General features: G+C 48.8%; 1 protein-coding gene and 1 long non-coding RNA gene across 2 annotated transcripts in view; both read right to left on the bottom strand.

Moving 5' to 3' along the window:
* The window catches only part of LOC137156571 (uncharacterized), a 58203-nt gene extending 43120 nt beyond the window's left edge, over window positions 1–15083 (bottom strand). Inside the window, exon 1 of the long non-coding RNA XR_010920826.1 lies at window positions 15015–15083. This is a non-coding gene — a long non-coding RNA (uncharacterized lncRNA). The remainder of the gene's footprint in view (window positions 1–15014) is intronic.
* Window positions 15084–22931: 7848 nt separating this feature from the next.
* NRG1 (neuregulin 1) overlaps window positions 22932–24323 on the bottom strand; it is a 213322-nt gene continuing 211930 nt past the window's right edge. Inside the window, exon 15 of the mRNA XM_067553304.1 lies at window positions 22932–23622. Within this exon, the coding sequence (XP_067409405.1) occupies window positions 23616–23622 (7 nt within the window). The 3' untranslated portion in view covers window positions 22932–23615. The remainder of the gene's footprint in view (window positions 23623–24323) is intronic.

Here is a 24323-nt window from a genome sequence, read left to right as displayed (position 1 = left end):
GCCGCAGGCCCTGCCAAAAGATAAGTCCTAAAAAAACAAATCATCATAAGTTTGCCACCTCCCACCCCGCCAACTCCACCCATGGCCTTGAATGAGTTTGTGCAAGTGTAACCAATAGGAATGGTTTACTAAATTTTGTTGATGATTCCCGGGGAGGAAAATAATCTGGTTTACTCTGTCTGAGCTGTGTTGGCTCTGCTGTCCTAACAGCAGTAAAAAGCAGCAATAATTTATTTTCAACACAAACAAATATAACTTGACATACACCTACGGAGCAAATGTGTTGAGTATGAAAGTGTCATTTCACTGAGTCATTTTTCAGACTAGAACTGCACTTTGAAAAACCATCTCTTTCCAAAAGCGCATAAATCCAGCTAACTTGCCAGGAGGAGCAATTTCTCTCCTGCTACAGCTCAAATAGGAAAGGGAACATTTCCAGCATGGCAACCTATATGGGGCCCTGATTCAGCAAAGCAATTAAGCAGGTGATTAAAGTGAAGCACGTGCTTAAGTTCGTCCATATTCAAGGAATTAATAAATTCTTCTTGTTCAAAGATGATCATCAAAAGGAAAAATAATATCCACAATGCCACGGACTTCTCTCTGCCATGCACCTAAAATTCTGGCAAAGTTGGGGAGGGAAGATTAGAAACAGCCACAAGCAAGAGGGTTAGGTCCCAGTATGCCAGTTCTGCGCTGATTCACAGCTCTGTGAAATCCCCTTGGCTTCAGTGGAATGGCATTGAGTAAAATCCAGCATGGGTCCGCTCCCTTTGCTATTTCCATTGGCCTGGTCTGACTGTTCTAATCTCTCTACTGTACTGTGGAATACAGCAGGTCCTGTGTAAGGCTTTCTCCAGCCGTACATCCAACTCCAAATCCGAGTTCCCCCAAAGGAGTCAGTGCTTAATCTGGGAAGCCAAACCAGCACAGAGTGCTACCCAGCTTGTTTGAGTTCCTGTTTCCTCCATTCTTGTTCCATCACTCAGTCTCTTCTCTCCAGAAGTCTCACGTTCCCAAAGTCTCCAAACACTGGAGGTTTTATACAGTGGGTTCTCGACCCTGTGCCTTGCAACCCCCAGCAAAAGGGGTTCTGGGGAGACTGCAGCCACTTGGCCTTCCCCCTATTGCTAAATGGAAGGGGAAGCTAGCAGGGAGAGTGCATGCGAAGGAAAGGCACGTGTCCCCGCATGCCAAAATGAGTCTTGATATGGAAGAGCTCCAGAAGCCCTGCATCAGACACTGCCTCCTGAAAGGAGGATTGTGATTAGCAGTGAGATGTTCTCAGGCTCTTTTTCTAAGCACACTCTGAATTCCTGTTCATTCTCTACCCCGGAAATCACACAGAAAGTGCCCTCTCCTCCACTTACATTAAACCGGCTTTTATAAAGCAAGGAATTTGTGCCCACGGGAATTTTACGTTAAGGGGACCCAGTAACGTTTTCATCAAACACAAAGTGATTTTAAACTGTTCCCCAAGATTAGGCTTTGTTTAATGAAAAAGGTAAGTGTGGTGCAGTGTTAGTCTAGTGAAACTGAGGGCGTGTGTATACCAGGGAGCCTATGCCAGCATAGTGCAGAGACATCATGTGCTGATAGGAGGGGGTTTGGGGTGGTTTTTTTTTGTTTTGTTTTGTTTTTTTAAACAAACGATTTAGGACCACTTCCTCCTCACACAAGGTTAGCTGTGCTGCTGTAGTATAGACTTGGCTAAGTCTCTGAAAATCTGACCCTAAGCTTCCAGAGATCGAACAGTGATGTTAATACCACCCACTGGCAAAACATCAATAATAGACTCTAGCCATGCTTCTCCCTCCCTCCCCTGGGCCAGAACCCTAGCTAGCCCTTTAAAAGCAAGTTTTTACCTCTGCACTGCTCCATTTACTGCACAATGCTTGGCTGTGCTTCGGTATCCTTTCAGAAGGCTTTTGAATAAAATGTAGATTTCCAGCTGGAAAGAGCGAGTATCAAGCGGGCTGCAGCTTCCTGGCCTGATTGAAAGATTACAACTGTGTCGCAGGTCTGTTCCCAGCATCATGCTGAGGATTATGTATTCAGTTCATATTTTGTCATAAGCAGTTTTTCATGGGTTACGCATTCAGTTTCCACTCGGTCATTAAAATAACATTCTGGCTCAAGAGCTCTCACCACTAACCCTGTGGCCTGTTGAATTTCCTTTTTTTTAAAAAAAAAGAAAAGTACTCCAGAGATGTAGTTTTGCAACAAAGCCACTCATTCCAAAGAGGGCGCCAACCTCCTAAGTGTCAGGTAAGCACAGCGAAAACAGAACGTAGGCCCGGTGGGGGGGAAAGTGGCTCACATCTGCTAAACGAAGCGCAGGGCCAGATTCCGATACCCTCACTCATGCGGTGTAGGATGTGCAGAGTCAGTGAAATCAGGGAGATTTCTTGCATGAAGAGGTACTCCTCTGAGCAGGAAGGAAGGATGTGGGCCTCCGTGCAATTAAGACGCTAGCGTTTAGCGAATCCCCCAAGAGCAGTTATCGTTTGAAGGGGTAACACACCTCGCAATTTTCATCTGACGTGCTTTCTAAACGCACCTCGGCATTCCTAGGAGATTGGTTTTAAGATCTAGCATTAGAATCCCAATTTCCTGGCTGTGTTATGTCCAGTTAAAAGTTATAGCTCAATTATGAAGCTCTACCCACATCACAGAGCTTGATGCCATGAGTCTAAATAAGTGGCTATTGCATCCTCACCATCATTGAAGGGCTAGTGTGAGGTGCGAGCACGGCGCATGCATTATACGGCACATACGAGCTCTCCCGTGAACGCAGCAGCACGGCGTCCCCTTGGTTTCCAGCAGAGCTCAGGGCTGGATTTCCCCAGGCTCCACACCTGCAACTGGAGCCAGATTTTCCACAGAGTTCAGCACCCAGCAGCTGACCCTTGTGGCTCGGTTTCCAAGAGGCCTCAGCCCCCAAAATGCCCCTGGAAAAATCTGGACCCATATACGTCCCTGCCTTTCCATGCTCTTGCTACACCATACTTGTCTCCCCGATACAGCAGAAACCCAGAACTCATCTCGGGCTACAAATGCTTCCCCAGACTCCACCCCAGCCCAGCGAGCCCCTTTCCCTGGGTCACACCCCAGGCCTGCGTCACGTGCACCCTCCAGCATGACGCTCAGAGGGTGGCGTCACTTCCCCTCGCCCCTCCCAGCCTTGGCAGTGGGGCTCCGGGGCTCCCCAGAGCAGCCGCAGGTGGGCTCTCCAGCCAGCACTGCAGATGCTTGCTAGCGCTCCCTGGGCCCGGCCTTGCTCCCATCCGCTGGCGAACGTGGCCTTGGCCCCGGGCTTGCCCCATCCTGCTGCAGCTCTTCCCAGCTGGGGGGAGGGGAGCTCCCCTCCTCTTCTTCACTTCTCCTTCCTCTTTCTCCCCCTCCCCATCATTCTGCCTCTCTCCCCCCCACTCCCTCCGCTCCTTTCTCTTTGCCTCTCTCACCCCTTCTTTCCTCTTTCCCTCCATTTCTCTCCCCCTCTCCCCTTTCCCTGTGTGCATGGAACAAGCACAGGCAGGCATTTGTGCTGCGAAGAGAGGGGAAAAGAATGGGGCCCTGTCCTGTCCTGTCCTGTCCTGTCCTGTCCTGTCCTGTCCTGTCCTGTGCGGTGCTGTCCTCTCTCTCTCCCCACCACGTGCGCTTCTAGCCGCCCGCTGTGCCTATCCCTTGGCCTCTGGGTCTGTCTGACACTTACTCCAGAGCAGCCCCTCTTGTCTCTTCAGGTCTCCTGACACTCCCCTTCAACACACCCCTCTTCCCTCTGCCAAGTTCCCCTCCAGTTCCCCATGGCTTCACCCCTCTGCTCCCTCCCTGCCAGCCACCCCCCATCTGTGCCCCACAGTCTCTGCCTCCACGTCCCCTTTCTTCACCCCTCCTCTTTGTGCCTTGTCCCCCGTATGTCCCACCCTCCAGTGGGCCTGGATCCCCCAGCTCCTGCCCCACTTCCTTAGGCATTGAGTGAAGGGGACGGCTTCTTCTCTGGAGCTGACCAGCAACTAGAAAGACAGGCAGGAGTATTCAGCTGAGTGCCACAGTATAAAGCACTGCCAGAAATTCTCCTCTGAGGCCCACCCGGCAGCCCTTCCACCAGCCAGCTGAAGATCGAATGGGCTCAGGCGTAACGTCAGCTGTTCATTAGCTGGTAAGAGGCAGGGGGGCACGCTGGCTCCCTTGATCCACCTAAAACTATGCCCAGGCTAGAAAGGAACATTCTTTTGTTCTGATGCTAGAGCATCATGCATATCATTGCTTGATTTGCCGGGCAGCTCCTGTTGCATGGTTTACATCATAGTACTTCAGCTCTTCTCCATGTGTTATCAGCTGCTAAAAAGACTAATCGGAAAAATATCTGAGTAGCTCGGTTAAGTGCTGAAACAGTTTACGCAGATTGCTCATTGAACCACCGGCTCTTTTCTAGATCAACCATTCCTAGCAAATACTCATCACACAAGCATTAGATGTGCGTTCATATTTCTTAAACAAACCTGTGCCTGATGCAAAATAAGGACACTGCTTTGATATATGGAATCAGAGTCTGACTTAAACAAGAGGCATTTATTACAGAAGACCGCTACAACCAGAGACACCAATAAATAGCCTTCCACACAGCTCCAGCCCCAGCTTTGTCTCCCTCATTTACCATGCACCACACCCTATTTGGAATTCTATGCAGCAGTCACAGACATCCAGTGGCTGAATAATACACTGCATGTAAACATACCATTACAGGCCCCATCCTGCAAGGTGTTAAGTATGCTCAGCTCCCAGTAAACCTGCTCCTGACATTACTGTGGTATGAGGACAAAAGAGCCTGGAGCACAGTGACCTGATCAGATTCTGCACTCACTGAGTTTGACTTATGAACGGGACCTCTCTCTCTCCCCCCAATTCATTTATAACTCTGGTTGTCTTTCCGAACAATCTGATTTACAATTTTTGAACTCAATCCCCAGGTTTCTGGTTTTTTCCTCAGTCTATCCCACTAGCCTGTGTTTTAATTTTCATCTCAGGTGTCTCTTCTCTTTTTCCCCCATCTGACCAGATCTCACCATCCCAGTGCTAGGCGTGGCTGGGAGCTGCCTAGCCAGGGGATCTTCTCAGCCGTGGTCCATGGCTCGGCTGCTGGCCTGGCATAACCGACTAACATTCCTACGGATGCGAATGGTATCATTGCAGACCTGAATTCGGCTCTCTGAGTTTAAGGTAAACACCTCCACCCTTCAGTCTTGTAGCTTCAATTCTGCATCCTGCTGCCTAGGACGCATTTAAGAAGAGTGGTACATTGACATTTCATCAGCACCTGTGCACTGGGCTGACATAGGGAGTCCTCGGGGGGGAGGCGGAGGCGGTTCCCCAGCAACCTTCTGTCAAATCAATTTGGCAGAACTTTAGGATCTGAGCCAAAGTTCTATTGAAAGGCTGTGGAAAGTGATTTCAGTGGGCTTTGGATGAGGCCCATAAGGAGAAGCTACATGCCGAGAAACAGAAAGCAGCAAGAAAAAGCCATTGGTGCTCTTGTTCGGATAAAGAAAGCCCCCAGGATGTCAGGGGAACGAGCGGCTGACAAACTGGAGGACAATTGAGTTCAGTCTTGACAGCCACATAGACGAGCCCCTCAGGGAGCTGGGGGACTTTGCCTAACCTAATCCAGCTCAGCGCCAAGTCCTTTTCTTCAGCCCATTTTTCTTACCTGGTGTACAAGAGCCTGAAAGACAGACAAGACCAAGGTGGCAGACTCATCTGTGTGAGCTCTGTACCCTGTTTCCTATGTAACATGTAGGGAAAGAAATGCATTTCCTCTTCATATCCCTTAGCTGCTGATACAGTAAATAGCCAGGGTGGACGCAGCAATGTTTGTTCGGTCTTCTTTAATGCCCTTCCTGTATATGCCCCTCTGACTTTTGTTGCGTGCCAGGGTTGCATTTTCCAGTGCAGCTGGCACCCAAGAGGGGGGAAATGTATTACAGCTCCTTTACTAAGCAGTTGGGTGGTTTGGGAGAAAAGTAGCTTAACAGGCATGTTGAATCTTTTCTCCCCAAATCCCTGTGCTTTAGAACTGCTTGCCTGGCCCGTCAGATCTCTGCCTCTCTAGGGCATGCCTGCAGGTGGAGTAAATCAGCTACAGTGGAGTTGCAGTGATTTACCACTGTTAAGGCTCTGATCCTACACTCTCTTTAGACCAGTGCCTAAAAGAAAGACTTTTTCTTCCTCTCATTTCTTTTATTTGTATTTTATTTTACCTCATGCTCTCGTCATCTGATCTCGATTTAGTGTCGGTCATGTCATCTTTTTTCCTCTCTTTTTAAAGATGAACAGCGCTCAAAAGGTGTCAACTAGCATTAAAAAGATAAATAAATCGGGAAAAAAAAATCCCATAAATTGCAGAGAGTTCCCTGCCTTGTCTTGGTTCCTATAGCAACACTGCCAAAGGTCAAATGCTGAGCTCTGAAGCACAGCTTCTATGAAAAGTTAGCCCAGGCAAGTAAGGAACCGGCTTGACTTTTGGTTGTTGAAAGAGCTGTTTGTGAAAAGTAGATTCATTTCACTCCTGATTAAGACAGGCTATGTACACACTGATGGTAGCAAATTCGCCACCGTCAGATCGGTCTTCCTGGATCAACTGAGCAGTCGGTGAAGACCCCCTCAATCCATCCAGAAGTCGAGGCACTAAAACCACCGTCAAGTGGTGTAGCGCTGCATCGACGGGAACGCATTGCCCGTCGGCGCAGCGCAGTGAAGACGCCGCGCACAATGGAAGTTAAGAAGGCCGTGGGAGTTATGCAAGTTCCTCTGCATATCTTGTGTAACTCCCATCGACTGCCGCCGAATTTTCAGGTAAGTGGAGACCTGGCCAGAGATCCAGGATGCAGCAGAGTTCTATCAGCTGTTATTTTTAACAAGAGACCCGACAATGAGTTGCACTTGAGTGATAACGATTCAAAGTCAAGAGGCAAAAGAATAAAAAGAGAAATGTTCCTATTTATTGAACGGTCTCTCTGAAGCCTGAAATGTATATTGCATAGTGAGGAAGCCTTAGCACTATAGTTATATACTTGCATCAAGTTAAAACAGGCAGGGTATTTTGGACTAACACCGTATTTAATGCCATGTTCTAGGGAACAAGAGCAAAGGACCACCCGAGAGGTAAATCATCTTCCTGAAATGCATAGCCTGGAGTGTCATTGTTAAATATAAGATAGATAGTGGATATAAAGATAGCTGACATTGCTTGCCAGCCAGAAAGCTCAAACTATATACGGCAGCCTGAAGCCATTACACAACATTACGAGACAGGTTGCTCTTAGATTTTATATTGGTCCATCCATCCAGATGCTTATGGCTGATCCTTTTCCATCGGAGGATCTCAAATGGGAAAGCAATGGTGCGCACACGGGCACACGACATGCTCTCTTGGACTTCCCCTCTATTGGAATAGGCTGAATAGCACCCCCCCCCCCCCATATGGAGAGTTTATTGAAGGAAAGCCAAGGGCTTGTGTACCCACAAAGGTTGTGCCACTTTCACTCCAGTTACACTTCGAGCAGGGCAGGAAACAGTTTTCCCATCCTACAAAAAATGTGACAGTCCGAACGTTTTCCCTATGCTGAATCAGGATGAAAAAAGTCAAAATCTTGACAATTCACAAACTGATCAAAAATGTGCTTTTGATCGGTTCACTTGGAAAACATTGGTTCAAGAGTTTTGCAACATTTCAAATGACCGTTACATTTTAAAAAACAACATAGCCCTTTTAGAATAAGTTACCTAAAATTCCACAGCCAAAAAGTTGACTTCAAACTGAGAAAGGAATTTTGTTTTGACAGTTTCCAAGCTTTTCCCAGAAGTGTTTTGAATTGGCAGATTGGTCAAAACTGATGCTTTCCCATGAACTGTTTCGCTGAATTACCATTTTCCAATGGAAAGGCATGTCATCAGAAGATACCTGACTAGCTCTAAATAGCTAAGGGTAGGAGGGAGAAGAGAGACACAGGAAGGGGAAATGAATTCCCCAAGATTCCTCAGCAAATCAGCATCAGAGTGGAAAGAGAATTCCGGGGTCCTGCATCTCAGGCTGCGTCCACATTGCAACCGGGGGAATGAAGGGCAGCTCGTGGAGCTGAACCTTTCCACACTTTACTCGAGGTAGCTCACTAAAATTAGAAGTGAGCCTTTCGTAGCATAGGCTGCAGCACTGTCTGCACAAGTGAATGCAGACCCAGGTGGTCTTACACAGTCTGCACTGAAGCCTGGGCCATGGGACCTCACTTCTATTTTTAGCATGTTAGCTAGCTAGACTACAGCTAGCCTGGGGCGGTCTACAGGAGTGGCTACTCGCATTCCCGGCTGCAATGTAGACAGACCGTTAGTCTAATTCCCAATCCACTGTGCAACACTGCCACTTCTGTCTTCGTCGGACGCAAGGAAAGGCCAGTGTTTTTGAAAGTGTGATGTTATGGGGGGGAAAATCCATGGTCATTTTCCCTTGCCTTTTGTCAGACAGCTACGTGCTGACCGTAAGAAAGCAAACCCCTCTTCGCATCTCTGGAATCGTGATGGAGGATATACACCACACAGAGACCTTCCGTATTGATTTGAATAGCACCAGCAGTCACCCTTCATTAGGCCACTTATCCCCCCTCACACTGCGGTAATCTCTAAATGAGCTGCTTTCTAACCCGCCTTGACACACTTGCTTGAAATGGAAGCGTAAACACAGTTTGTTTTTTCAGCCTCACTCAGTTGCTTTATTGACTGGGAGAATTGAGGCTCACGGCTGCTTTTTGTCCTCTCGTAATTGAAATGGCTTGCGAGGCAGGTGCTCCTGTTAATCAGACAGTGCAGGGGAAAACAGCTGCGGTTGGCAGTCGTGGAATAGGGATAGCTGTACTCTGGGCCATGTTAAGACAACCTAGGGCTCTATTCATCCCCTCCCCCCGACTAAGGCCACCTATGGCTGCCCACGGGGTTGATGAAGAACTCACGACCACTCCTCTTGGGGCAGGCTGTGCCTCTTCCATCCTCCTTGCCCTGGACCAGGGCCCCCACATGGGGGGGTGGGGGAAGGGTACACTTTACCAGGGCCTGGAGGCCCTGGGGGGGGGCGGCCCAGGTTGCAGCCCCCATTACCGGAGAGGGCCTGTATTAAAAGTTTGTTCTGGGCCCGAAAAAATTATGCTTGGGCCCTGCTCTGGACAACTGCTTCATGTCTACAGGCCGGGCTCAGGTCCAACGTGGAGGACGGGGGAACCTGCCTCCAACCATCTAAGAAGATTCTGAGCATGGGGCTTCCTACCGAGCCCCTTCCAGCAGAGCTAGGGTGGGGCAGCCTCCCTCAGACGTCCTCTGCTGAGGCGGTGTCAATGGGAGGCCCAACCAAGCCGTGGCATTCGGCATGAACCCGGCCGTTCGCTCACTTCAGCGCCACGGTTTCAAGCGGCGTGCAGAGTGACAGACAGACGTCACTGCCTCAGTGAGACGCAGCTCCGCTTCTGCAGCTTTTTCTTGCAACCAGGAGGGTTAGGGAAGAAAGTGAAAACAGATTCTGAGACACCAGGGAAGGAAGGAGGGTTCAGTGGTCAGGGCATGAGCCCAGGACTTGGGGATTAATTCCCTGCTCTGCCACAGACTTCCTGCATGACCTTGGGCAAGTCACTGGGCCTTATTTCCCCTCCCCCCCCCCCCCCCGTACAATGGGGAGAAGGGGTCTTCCCGACCACACAGGGAGTGGTGAGGACAAATACATGAAAGCTTGTGAGGCGCTCAGCTGCTATGGGAATGGAGGCCGGACGGGTAGCTACGGTAGAGCTGTGGCCCCTCACTCATGACATGTCTGTGTCTTAATGAGTCTGGGCCGAGGTATTCACCCGCAAAACAGTCCCCCTGGTGCTCACCCTAAACTCCACCTCCTCAACTGCTCGCCCTAACCCTGCTCCTTTGGTGCCTACCATAAACGCTTCTCAAGCGAAACCACTACTGGTTGGCGATCCCTTGAGTTCTCATCCTAAGCCCTTGCCCCATATCTCACACTAAAGCTTTCCTCCCTGCGTGCGTCTATTTAAAACTGCTACCCACCGGTCCCCTCCACCTTCTGTTGAACGTAAACTTGCTGCTACCCACCCTAACCTTCCCCTGCTTGGAGCCCACCCGAAACAGCCTCCTGCCATTAGCCAAATGCTCCAGCTGAGAACAGGGGATTGCAAGGGGACACGCGAGGCAAACTCTAAGTCACTACAGCCATGGTTTTCCTGCCCGCACAGAGCAGAAAAAACATTCACGCTACAGGCACAGCCCTTAGCAGCTGTTCTTTGAAGTGAGCCCTATGCAGCACCCTGAAGTTCAGCAGCTACAGAACGCAAGGAGAGTATTACCCCGCGTGCTTAACAGCGGACATCAGAACCACTGGGCTGCCCTAGGCCGCAAGGCATTTTACTTTCGTTATATTGGATGTATTGAAGGCAGCAGTGCTGTTACTGTATGTGCTCCTCAAGATAATGGGGTGGGGGGAAATTCACTGTCTGAACCAAGCATAGCCCACTCCATATAGTTGACCCTTGATACATTTGAGTTCAATCCTTTTCACGTGGCCAAGACAGACCCCAGTTGCTCTGGTTCGTTACTGGTGATGAACTTCGACTGGAACCAGGTTCGCTGCAGTGTCGTGGCATCACAAACACTCGTAATGCAACCAGCAGTAATCAGCTCCTTTGTACTTCCTCGCCTTAGCATTATTAGGATCAATATAAACAGCTATAGTAATGCCCTTGCCGTCCCTGGCGGCTTTGACAGCGAATATGGAAATGTTTGTTACCCAACGTGAGCACAAAACGTTGAGCTGCAGAACTAATTGTGTTTAGACAGTGGCTTATCATACGCAAATGAGCACATTAATTACAAAATGCAGTTTGCTGCAGGGCATGTTGGTTTTTGACCTCTGAAAAATGGAGTACTTATGTTTCTATTGTGCAGCAAGATAAAGGCTTTGTGGAGGCTAATCAGTTTCACTCATTTGCAACCATGAATAAAATGAGTGACTTTTGCTCAGGGCAGACACAGAGGCAATAATACTTCATCAGCAGGAGGCTACCTGCTATTGATTTGTTTTTCCTCTGCAGAGAGAAACTCAGATTTAAGATTCCTCAGAGTCCCTGTTGGTGGAGGATGCTTCTGGTGTTATTTTAGTTTCTTAGGGGACTGAAAATTCTCATGTGAAAAAGACAGAAGAGGCTGTCGCTACTCCAAGAGCGTGAGTCAGCATGAGAGAGACAAGCCATTTGTACTCAAGCTGTGTGTAAGCCAGCCATAGGCTTAGAATGACTTTGCGATTAGAACACAGGACTAGAAGTCAGTAATTTTGCTCAATCCCAACTTACTCAAGTTTTCAGAGCAAAGGGACACTTGCCACACATTCTTGTGTTGAAAGAGCCATCAAAAAGTAGGGATGACAAGTTTGACCAGAATACCATCGACATTATGAGTGGTGTGAAAGAGTTATGGCCTCTTTGTTCAAAGCAAGGTGCCTACACTTAGACTCTTTTCTATTTAAGTGCCTACATACGGATTTAAAGTGGATTTTCAGGAATACCGAGCAATCCCAGTTCCCACTAGGGTCAGTGGGAGGGACATAGGCTCAGCATCTTTAACATCAGAACACTTCTGTTTAGGGGACTTACTTTAGGCACCAGGGTTTGAAAGTTTTGGACCATGTTTGTAGAGATCATTGGCTGGAAAGGTGTAAAAATCTACTTAGAGTCAGACATGTTGATGAGTCAGAATGAAGGGAATGTGGGCATTAAAAGGTTAAGTGACATAGATGCAGTGAAATACTCAAAAAAAAAAAAAAGTTTATATTTTAGTTAGACCAATCAATCCTTCCAATCTCTGCTGTGAACCAGAAGTGAAAGTTTAGCCTCTCTGTTGATGGTAGAAGCTGCCCAGTAAAATCTGTAGTCGGGTTTTATTTTATCGTGAATTACAATGGATCAAAGTCAACCAGGAGGCCCCTAGTGGCAAGAGATGGTACTGCAACCCGCAGCACCTGGGCAAGGCACACTGCAATGTGTCTGTAGCATTGCGGGAAGCTGGGGGCATTATACGTACCCCTGTAAGACTTGACTCAGCCAGTTCTGTTTCCTGGAATGCTCAGTAGGGATTGCCTGGGTTTCATGAACCTGTGTGACATTGGCTCTAGGGGAGCCTGGGCAGAACTGCAGAGAATGGGGCAGGCAGACCCCCCCATTGGTGGTTATTCTTCCATAACTTACACCAAGCCAGCAACAAACAGCTTCCGATCACCACACTGGTTATTCAGAAGATTTTAAAAATAAATAGTTTCCTTAAAGCCATCTAGCACTCTAGCTTCTACCCAGACAGCAGAGTCAAATACGATGGGTGTGACAGGGCTCTGGGTGTGTGTGTGTGTGTATCCCTGGCCAGCCCCCTGTCACGCTAGCTTAGTTAACTCAGGGACAGCAGAGGGAGGGGGAGCTGGGCTGTGGCTTGATTGCCTGAGGCCTAGGCACAGGCCAAGTAGGCTCCCGGCTGGCCCAGCAGGGTTTATAAACCAGGCCTCAGAAGGTTTGCGGGCCAGAGGGGAAAGGAGTTGGGGGTGTGCAGAGGTGTTGCCTGTCTCCCTGAGCAGCGACGGCTGGCCCAGGCAAAGCCCTGTCTGGTGGTGGGGAGATTCTTGTGCCTGTTGTAAATAAGCCACTGGTGACTGCCAGCGTCAGGGTCTGAGTCCTTTGTGGTCTGGAGGGACACCGAAGAGAGGGATGACAAGGGGTCGCCGTGCTACAATGGAGATTACTGAAAATCTTCATCCAGCATAAGGAAAAAAAATTCTACCCATCGCAAAGGACTGGACACATTACCAAACAGGTCAATGACTATTTCAGATCTTACCCAAATACATGCTTAAAGCCAATGCTTATTAACTGCACTAATATTTATTTAAAAAAAGATATTGGTTAAAAGTTCATATACATACAGATGAGAATAAAAAGTTCAATAAGTCAGTTTCAAAGTAGAGGTGATAAGCGAGTTGCAAAGTTTTTGATTTGCAAAGTCTCTGGAAATTACCCAAACAGCCTGGGGGATCGCCAGTCCTCCTTTAAAGCTTCCTTTTTAGAAATCCAGTCCAGAGAAGTGAAGCAGGAAATGAGGACCAACATAGTCCATGTACAGAATCTGTATAATTCTTCCATGAGACATAGCAGGGTGGACCAGAACAAGCTGGGATCCCGAACTCTGTCAAAGCTTGCACAGATTTGAGATAAAAAGGATCAGGCCCAAAGCTTCTTTTATAGATATTTAGCAGGCTATGACAGCCCTGGACAGACATCACAGCAGGTAATCCTTGAGTGCATAATAGGTAATTATATGTGGCTATGAAGTAACCTCTATTCTCATGCACACTGGTAACTAGCTACATTAGCATAAGGCAATTGGTAATTTACAACCATTGACAGGTATTTACTACTTAAACGTCGAAGAGAAATAAACACAATATTGTTGTTACATTAATATCTTCCTTGGACTTTTGACTAACAGACTATAGCCACAGACAGGAACTATTTGGTTACATCAGTAATCACTAGCAAGATTATAGGTAATTACAGACATCTCTACTTCCAAACTCTTCACAAGGCAGGATTTAACCTCCAAGTCCTAGCTATTTATTTACAATGAATAGCTCCAATTACCATTTTAATAGCTTTAAACATGTCCTCAAAGGTTGATTTGGGATTATTTCAGCCTGCTAGGGTCAACCCTTCCTGGACCGTCACAGCCTACCAGCCCAGCCCTCCATGTCCATTTATTTGGGCCGTTGCCCTACTAAACTTTGTTAAGCCAGGGTTGTGTGGCTCAAACCAAATCAGATCCACATCCAAGTGCGTAGCACTGCACGCGTGCCAGGATATTTACAGCTCCACCGCCACGTCCCTGAACACCGTCGGAGGGAGCACAATACCCGTCTCTGCTCCTCCAGCACCAAGGGCCAAGAGCAGCACTAGATGCCCCAAACGCTGTATTCAGCCCCGCTCCCAGCCCCGCACTAGCCAGCGCAGATGGGCTGAGCTGGGTCTGAAGTGAAGGGCGGTGGCACTCTGACAATTGCTGGCCTGCCTCACCCTTCCTTCGGTTTGTTTAATGCATCGAGAACATCCAGCATCAGGCAGCCACTTCTCATGCCCCACCTTTTTTCACTATCACTAGGTTAAACCCGTTCAGAAGCTGTGCTCACATATCCTGGAGGTTTTACAGGGCTCCAATCCAGCCTGCAAGCCACAGGCTTTCATGCCCCTCTATCGGTTACGTTCTTTGCCATCGTCAATTGGTTCTCAGTACAACCGATAGACGCTGGATCCCTCCCCCCTCTGAAACAAGCCTGTAACCGTGAGAGCAGAGCAGAGCAGAATATTAACACAGCACTTGGTGTCAGTCCAGCTGCTGGGATGGTGAGCTGGGTATTGGTTTGCCTCCAGGCTGGGAAGGGCTGCATTAATATTCCAAATGCTAGTGGGCATCCCTCACTGGCATCAGGAAGGAGAAACGCTGGGGGAGGGGGAGGGGGGGGGGGGAAATCACAGGGCTGAAGCCAGAAAAAAATCTCAGCTGAAAAAAAAAAAAAAAAAAAAAAAGGCACTTTAATGGAAACCCTCAGGACACCCACCATGTACATAGGATTGCAGAGCAGTCAGACCTCCTGCTCCTTCAGGACAGCTGTGCCCCACTCTGGTGAGGACTTGTGAGTTAGCCCAGTGCTTATTGGGGGGCCTGGCTTCCTTGGGGCTTGTAAGCAGGTGGGCACTCACCAGGGCAAGTGGATCAATACGCCAGAGCCTCTTGCACCCCCTCATCTAAGAGCAGGATTTATTGCTTCACCAGAAACTCATGCAAAATAAAGGAACTCCCTCACCCCACTCAAACTACAGAGCTCAGGGGATTTTCCCCTCATCTCTCTCAGCCCTGCCTCAGGAAAACCCACAGGAACTTACCTCCTCCTGCAGCTCCCCTGCCCTAGGCTACTTGCTAGTAGTTACACACTTCCCCCTGCTACAGACACCTCACCACAGTTCACCAGCTCAGGGCTGCTCTTGCTGGCTTTTATAAGGACCAGACACCCTGCAGCCTATCACTTGATCCCTCGCTTCACAGCCTCAGCTGAGAGGCAGCTGATTAGCCACAGGTGGGGATGGGACCGGCTCCCCTTAAAGGGGTTAGTCAGCCTATGACAGGGCCAGAGCTTGGTCCTGACCAAAGTCCATGGCAGGCGTCCCATTGACTTTGATAGGTTTTTAGATCCTGAGTGGCCCTGTACTCCTCATGCAGTCCTGTGTGGTTTGACCCTGCCCACTGCACTCACACTGGGTAGTATCTGACTCTGCCAGGGGATTAGAATCTAGCCTGATGGACAAACGTAGTTACTGTCTTCTTTACTGGTAGGCTTAGTATGATGGAAAACCAAAACACACTTATGGGCTTTTAACCCATAAATGGTGCACAAGCAGCGAGGCAAAGTCAGTCCTGGCCTGACCCTATTTTAGATTAATATTTAATGAATCCATATTTCCACTGATGATCTCCAAGTTTCATGTCTGGAAATATTATTTGGCAATATTATTTGGTCATGCTGAAATGAAGAAGAAGACATCTCTAGCATCTCCTGCACCCTAGTATTGCTTAGGGGCAAACTTAAGAACGCTGCAGTGAGTTATGCTGGTGAACCTATAGAAGATTTTTTCAATTAAATGAAGCTATAAATTTCATAAGCTGCTAAACCTTTAATAACTTGCCAGACAGCAATTTCCTAAAAATGGTGATTATTCAAATACATTCGGGGCTGTAACACGCAGCCAAATAAATGAAGGAGTGGAGTGTAAAGTGACCTTGAAATCTAAATTAACTTGTGCTAATTGGATTTAAGTGATGGTAATTTCCTATTTGGAATTTGCAAAGCCGGTTTCTACTAGTCAGCCCCATTCTGGCAGAGCATGTTTTCTTGTAATTAAGTAATAAGGACTCTCTTCTGGTAGTTCAATCAAACAGACTAGAGTGGCTGATTTAGTTCCACAACAACCAATACATATATTTACAGACATCCTTAGAAGTAAGTGAGCTGTGGTCTGGCCAACTCTTGTTCTAAAGTTTTATAGCACTTATCACTTTATTTTAGGGTCAGTTACAGCTCATGGAAATGTTGCAAGTTTCATCCGAGTATGGGGCAGAGAGTAGGTGACAAGAAAAGTTATGGTACTTTTTTTTTAAAGCAAAATCTTCCACAGGTCAGTACGGTCTCGTATTTCTGTTTCAAACCTTTGAAAACGTCAAAGGTCAAGTTTTTCAAACATTAGGCTCCTAAATCCACATTTAGGCATCTAAAGAAGTGGCCTGATTTTTGTTTTTAAGGCATCAGAAGTTCCCACTGACCACTCTGGGAACACTTCTGCGACACACAAACGCGTGCCAGCCTCGCATAATTTTGCAGCTCACTGTCCTGTGTGCAGGATTGCTTCGGATCACGTGCAACCCATACTGGCTTCCTTAGGCCCACCAGGCCCACATCTGATATAGACCTCAACACCATTAGGGGTTATCATTTGTGTCACGCTTGTGCTCAGGAGCCGTATTTGGGATCCAGGCCTTGTTCTGCTGGGTGCTTTATGGACATACGGATGGGGCTTTTCCATGGGACATCAGATCTCCCTGACACCCCAGCTGTTAAGGTCTGCAGAGGTCCGTACCCTTTCTCTGTGTTCAGAGGGGTGCCAGGCCCTGTACCCAAGCTGCAGCTACCTAGGAAGAAACTAACGTTGGGCCAGCTGGGCATTTTCACACTGGTCTGTCTCCCAGTGACAGCATGCACTTGGTGCTGCCCTGGGACGGCGTTCCTTAAGTCTCCCTATCGCTGCCATTTCGCTGGCTGCTTCCATCACTCCCTGGCCTGGCCAAAGCTTTCCCCCTCTACCGCGCCCTGTCTGCCCTCGGCGTGCTCCTAGCCAAGGGCTGGCCTGTGTCTGTGCCGCGACCCTGCAGATACATTGGTTTGTCAAGCTCCTCTTTCCTTCTGGAACCCTCTGGCAGGCACCTGAGAGGATTTATTTTTCTTCTTGAGGCTTTGGATTCCACGTGACCGCTCAGCGCCTGCACATGCAGGACTACACACAGAGCACGGGGTTTCTGGACAGCGGCCAGCGCTGGCCTAGCGTTGCTCCCGCTGAAATCAAGGGTCTTTGGCTTTTTCCCATTCATTTCAGTGGCAGGTTCCTTTGGAAAGCCCACCCACCCCTACCCACAACCCCTTCCCAGACCCCTTCCCATGGCAGCTGGCGGCCTGCCTGCCCCGGGCTGTCACTCTGTTTCAGTGACGCTTACGCCACTGGCGTTCGTCAGCTCGCCCGCATTTCTGAAGCCTCCTCCGGAAAGGTCAGCGTGTGTGTGTGTGTGGAGGGGGGCTTCCCGGTCAAAAGGCCAGGCCTGGTTAGTCCGTCACCGAAGCTGGCAGGGTCATTCCAAACAGCAGTGCAGTACTCCACGTTTTCCATATGGCCGTCCCCCCCCCCCCCCCCCTTCTCCCCACACACCCGCCTAGCTGCTGCCACCTGCCATTCAGCCATGTGGGACCGGCAGGGTGGCCATGACCCCTTGACACCTAGTTGTGACCTCCCCCCAGCTTGGAAACCCAGACGGCCGTTCCCCCCCCCCGGCAGCATGCTACTCAGGCTGCAGTGCGGCCAGGTCGCTCCTGTCCAGCCCCTGACACGTCACTTCGGCAGCTCAGGTTGCAGCACTGGGGCTTGCTTTTCTTTGTCCAGCACAGCGATGTGTGATGCCAGCTGACACCCCCGAGGTATGGCCTGCACTTACTTCAACCATACGCTCTGAACCGAGGTGAGGGCTGTGTCTAGGAGCCGATGTAATTAGCTAGCCCCCAGCAGCATGAAGAAGCTAAGGGGGGTGTTGACCTCTCCACGGCAGGCTCCAGGGCCAGAGGTGTCTAGCGCAGCCGCTGAGTTTCCCGGCAGGCCGGCACACAAAGCTGCAGGGCAGTCTCCGGGAGCGCTGCCCGCGTTGCATTTTTACAGGCGCGGGAACAAGCCCGTGTTCTTTTTTTTTTTTTTTTCCTTGGCGGCACAATTCAGCGCTAGCGTCGTGGCTCAGCGGCGGCTGAATCCTGAGCCGGGACCAGCGCTCAGCTGGGTGGTCTGTGGAGAAGACCAAGAACACGAGTGTGACTCAAAGAGTCACACCCTGGCTGCTTGTTCCCCGGCCTGCTCCAGTCGAGGAAGTATTCTGTGCCTGCCCCATCCCTGGTGCCAGAGACGACCCCCCCCACCCCACTCCACTCAGGCTGGCATGCTGGTGTAGCTGGATGGGGGGGACAGTCAAGCATCCAGCCAGTCCCCATCCGTGCCCACCCTTTCGCTGCTCACCTGGTGGGGGGAGGAGCAGTGGTTCCCACAGAGGCTACGTAATTCCTGACTGTTATTTAGTGAGCTGCGCAGTGCATGTCAGAGCTGTGTAGCACCTGTATTGCTGCACAGGTCAGAAACAGGCAGACTAGCGGCATTCCAGCGGTGCTGGCAGTGCCTACTTCTGAGCATGTAATTCTTGAAAGGTTCCACTTAAAAACAAAGCCCAGGAAGAGGCAAAGCATAAAAATGGCGCAGTCTCGCCGCGACCTGGCCTTCCTTCCTTCACTAGCATCAAAAGCAGTGCTGCGTGGGCTTTGGCCGTGTCCCTGGGATGGAACAATTCACCCCAACACACCATGGTCTCAAATGCGCCATCAACACGTGAAGAGGTGCATGTCCCGACCCGACCTGGCATCCCCTGTGGGGGCCGCTCAAAACCAGAGCTGGGAATTTCGCTACATGGAGCCTGGTGCGATGCCAATCAGCCGTGGCTGGCGTAACAGTACTCAGCAGACAATGCATGTCTCTTTCTCACCTCTTCTATTACTATCAGCAGACCTGTCCTTGCCCAGGGACGTCCTTACAAAATTCTTCCAGGGTTTGCCCCTGATCGCCCCACACAGCTCACCCCATGCACAGAAGTGCCTTGCTACCCCCTAAAGAAAGTTAAATGGGCGGGGAGGTGGGGAACCCATTTGCCATTAATGTTAAAGGTGTCACTTAAAAACAAAGCCAAGGCAGATGCAAAGCTGCCCTTCTCCAGCCTACCACCCTGGCTGGAAGATTTAGGGTGGCCCTGCTGAAGGAAATGGGTGTTTTGCCCTTGATGGTGGTCAGGATTTCACCCTCAGGGTAAAGGAGAATCAGCTTCAAAATCCCCATTGCACCACTGTGCCAGTGTAAAGGGGCCTGACTGTGGGCATTTATACTCACTTTGAGGCCCCGTTACACTGCGAGCGTAGGGACAGGAAGCCTTAACGTAAGTGAGATTCTGGTCCTGTGTCATAATGCGTAAGGAGCGAGGGAGCGCGCTCAGGATGCATGACCAGACCGAATACTAGCATGCCCTTGCTTTAGCGGGCTTGACTTCGCAACCTTAATAGCGCTCTCTGGATGCTGTGTGAACCAGATTAGCTAGAGAGAATGTTAGTCTGGCGGGGGTGTGTGTGTGTGTGTGTGTGTGAGTGTGTGAGAGAGAGAGAGAGAGAGAAACCCGCATAGAAGCTAGTGGTGTAACTGACGCCCGTCATTCCGGCTAAACGTACCCAGGTAGCTGAAGCAATAGAAACCACCACCCAAACCACAGGCCAGGCTGAATCATGGGGCCCAAGGGTTTTCTCTGGCGACTGAAGCAGCAAATGCAGGGGCTATGGCATTGATTGGGACGAGTTATGTGTGCCCGTGTGTATGAGCGAAGCAGCAGAAACACACAAAGGAGAAAAGAAGTCCCAGATGCAGACAGAGACGCCCTATGACCCGGATCAAAAGTCTAAGAGAGCTTTTGGGTTGAGTGCTGGCCGAAAGAGGCTTGGAACTACAAGCCAAGAAACTCTCGCTTGTCGTTTGCTTCCTGCTGGGGTCAGGGAAACAGGAGTTTGTACATTATTTGTAAATAAACAGGACTGCGTCAATGAAATACCTGATTGGTGTAATCAGTTTCTCCTCCTAATGGAAACAACCGGCTAGACTCCCTAAACTGGTCACCTGCTCAGGTCAGAGGGGGGATAATAACATTATTCGCTTGTTAGTGAAAGCTCTGAACAGCTGCACCATGGTTCCAATGATTGTTTTCCTTTGTTCATTGCTTTCCCCCAAATTTACCCATCTGGTTGATATTTTCCATACTAGGTTTGGATCCAAAAAGTGTTTTTATTTTTAAATTTAGAGCAAACTTCCTCCTCCCATTATTTGGGAAGACTAAGACTGAACAAAAATGCATTTTCCTTTTCTTTTTAAAAATCACCTTTTTTTTGAGGCCTCTTCCCAGAACAGCTGATGTTTGAAACATGAAACATGGCCTCTGGCTGCTCCCCAGTCAGGAGAGGGAGCCTTGTGTGGGTTTTTTTTTTAAATTTGATTTTGAATTAACGTTTGAGAATCACAAAGATAGCAGAAAATGTTAAGTCAGACGGTGTACGCGTGGGTCACCTGCCAGCCCATGGAACAGAGCAGGTACTAGGAGAGCTCCTGGGGTAAAAGGAGAGGGAGCTCTGCCCCCAATCCTTGGAGCGACAGCAGGACGCCCACCCTATGTTTGGGGGAAAGATCCCCGCCTGCACACAGAGGCTAAACCATTGCGCTCACTCTCAAATCCTTGCAGCGCAGCGAGGCAAAAGGATGCACATCCCATGCACACAGGCTCTGACTTGCATTCCCACCCCGGAGGTCTACAAATGGATTTGGGTCTCTCTGCCCCCAGAGGCAGGCCAGGAGTCACCCGTAAGGAGCAGGGTGCATTTCAGCCCAACAGCAGAGTCAGCGGTTGAGTAAGAGATGACCGCTAACCGGGACCCTTCAGGCCCACCGAGCCTCATTGGCCACAGCCAAAGTGTTATTCTCATTGGGATCACACACCCTGCTCTCAGGTGCTGGGGCTCTGGAATACACCAGGACAGCAAGGACCTGGGGAGCTGGGCGTGGTTGACTGGCAGCGTTGCAGGTCTGTCGGAGAGGAGTGGTCCTGTCCATGCTGCAGAGCTGCACTGAGCTCTCTGTGACCCGTGTTCGCCATTCGGGGGACAAGTGTGAATGGGGTAGTTGAGGAAGAGAACACAGGGCGCTGAAGGAAAACGCCCCAGCTGGAAATGAAGTAAATGATTTGCAAAATAAAATAAATAAATCAGTTCCTGCACTGTTCAGATTGCACCACGTAAGTATCAGCGAAGGGACCGAGAGCAGGAGCCATGTGGCATATTTGAAACCTCCTTCTTTGGCACCTGAGACAAAGCCAATGCAGTCTGGGAGTCACCCAGCCAAGCCGACGTTGCGAGCAGGGAACTCCACGTACAGCCTGCCTTTTCCCTGCTGCGAACCACCCAGGCGCTCACTCTCCTCTGCGCTGAGGGTCTTTGTGGCCATCTGCTGCCTCGCCCACTGGAGACGTACGGAGACTATGACGCAGCCACGTATAGCTGTGAGACCAGCTAGCCTGAGCTCAGGGGCCCTGCCAGCATTTCTGGGGTGATGCCGAGTGTCTGCCCAAACATCAGCCTTCTGGGGCGCAAAGGGATAGAGTTCCAAAAGAGCGCAGCAGCCAGGAAACCATTTTCCAGGGCATCTAAATGACCAAAGCGTCTAAGTCCTATTGATGCTGAATGGGTCTCAGGGTCCAAAGTCACTTAGGTGCTTCTGACCTGAAATCCTCACATCACTCCCATTTAGGCACCTGAATAAGTGGCTGAATTTTCAAAGCAACTCGGCTCTGACTTAGAAGAACAATGGGTGTTGCGGGGTGCTAAACCTGTAAGCTCACTGAGACAAGCTCTGCCTTTATGGTCTGTCTGTGTACAGCGCCTAGCACTAGAGCAGGGATACTCAGACTGAGGCTTGCAAGCTGCAAGTGGATCTTTTAACATGTCTCCCACAGCTCTTTGCAGCATGTGACATTAAAGCCCGGGGTGATTTAACTATTAACCAATCAAGATGCTTTTACTATGTTAGTAGCCAAATGTAATTGACAAGATCATAATACTTGGCCAGTCATTTTGCGGAACAAAATAGTAAGTGAAACAATGCATTCACATCACTGCGGTTCTTTTGGGGAATGCTGATTGCTAATTTGGCTCGTGAACCACTGAGGTCTGAGCATCACTGTACTTTAGGGTCCGGGTCCATGCTGGGCCTCTTAGGTGCTATGACAACATGAATCACAACAAAAAAAAAAGAATCAAATCTTTAGAAAATCCAGCCCCGACTGTGAGCACTTTTAAAACTCGGCTCTACAGCTGATGGCAACACAGCCAGGAAGAAACAATGTAGAAAAAGAGGCCAACACAAAAATTGGGACAACTTTCTTTACAGGAAAGATTGACAAAACTGGACCTTGAATCACTATTTAAAGAGCAACGCATTGATGCGGGAGTGTCTTAAATTTTATATCCGAAACCGTTCCCTTAGTCTGTATAGTGTTTTGCTGTTCCACGCCACGCATCTGTTTTCTCTTTCAGTTGAGCCATTAAGGCCGTGTAAGACATGCCACGGGAGTATGTCTTTCTTTCTTTTTAAATTATGGAACCCAAGTCAATGCCAAACTGCTTAGAAGTAACGAGACCTACAACCGCTATGAACACAGGCGTCAGTCAGCAGACTGGACGGCAAACTCCACTCCAGAAATTCGGACAAGAGAGAAAGATGAGGCAAAAACAACAATAAAAGAACTGAACTCGCCAAAACAAAATTTGGAGCTAGACAACATTGTAACTGTATTGTAGAATTCAGACTAGGGAGCCAGACAGGGGAGGTCTAATGGATTGAAGGAGGCAACTAGCAACTGTGCCAGTATTACACAGTAGCAATTTATTCCAGCCCCTCCTTTTACTGAAAATGACCAACAAAACCTTAAATAAATCCACAATTGCTTATTGCTCTGTAATTGGGATAATAAATTCTTTAGTTTATCAGTACCTTATGGCCTTTCAGGATGCATTCTTTGAAGCGTTTGCATTACAGATACAATCCTCTCTTCTGAACAATAAATTATTATTATTTTTTTTTTAAAAAGGAAAAGAGAAAAAGGAGGATACATTACAATTTTAAAGCAAAAGGAAAACAAAACCTATTTTTGACATATATCTTAAAATAATATGAAGACAATGCTCTCTGTGTTAAATGCCTAGATATAAATAATAAAGGACATTATGTTATTTACAGTGGTACACAAGAAATTGAGAGAGCATCATTGACACGTAACTCATAAAGACCATAAATGATTGAGAAAACATTCAAGTATGTACAAGATGTATTTACAACAGAATATATCATTAACATAATGATGATATGTGGCCATTTTCTTTGCCTGCATTTCTCTGCAGCATTTCATAGGTGCTTTTCTCTTTAGAAGTCAATGTGGCCGATGGAATGTAGCCAGTACCAAAGACCGAGAACAGGCTTTGCTTATATTTGCCAGTGGGCGAGAAGCCCTTTGCGCAGGCACAGATTTGCTCTTCTGAATGCACGAGTAATGGTTCATAATCTGTACAAAGAGATAGCAGCTGGATGAAAACAGGAGACGAGGCTTCGTTGTCATGAAAGAAGAGAAAGGAAAGAAAGTTTTATTGTTTCCCTGGCAAAGCGAAATGATTGTCCTTTCACACCTGGGGAGAGATTATGCTGGATGAAGTGGGAGATGGGGGAAAAGCAAATGTGAGGATACAGGGCAGCAGCATTTGATTTGCAGCATCTGAGGATTGGGCCCCCCATATTTTACGCACCACTTTCCACTGCTAATCATGCAGGATTTCCCCAAATGCAAAACTGCTTAGTATAAATACATCCCGGGGTAAATCACATGGCCCTGGAAACCAGGGCAGTTTTGCACCCACCCATTTGTTCCCCCTCGGATTGCTGTTGCACTTACTATGGGTTTTAGCAAAGGGCCAGCGAGACTGGCAGGGCAGTTGCACATTGTAAAAGGTACCCCAAGAGCCTGCCACTGGAAAGCATGTTTTCCCTAATGCTGTTGATGAGGAGAGCTGGGTTTCCTCATCCTCAGTCCTGCAAGGTGAGAAGCAGGTCCAGGGAGTGGCTCAGCAACTCTGGCAGGGGCAAGCCCATAATCCACGAGGCAACGGGCCACAGGCCCGCTGCAGCAATAGAACTATCCGTGTTACCAGTCCGTTAACCTCGGCTCTGACTCAGGGCAGGTTCTCACCGTGTATTACTAATATGTCGAGC

This window comes from Emydura macquarii, unplaced genomic scaffold, assembly GCF_026122565.2.
Source record: "Emydura macquarii macquarii isolate MOO-44397 ecotype Brisbane River unplaced genomic scaffold, CSIRO-AGI_Emac_v2 contig_1451, whole genome shotgun sequence".
Lineage (NCBI taxonomy): Eukaryota > Metazoa > Chordata > Testudines > Chelidae > Emydura > Emydura macquarii.
Note: the sequence above shows the minus strand (reverse complement) of the source record. Positions and strands in the feature narration are given on the sequence as shown.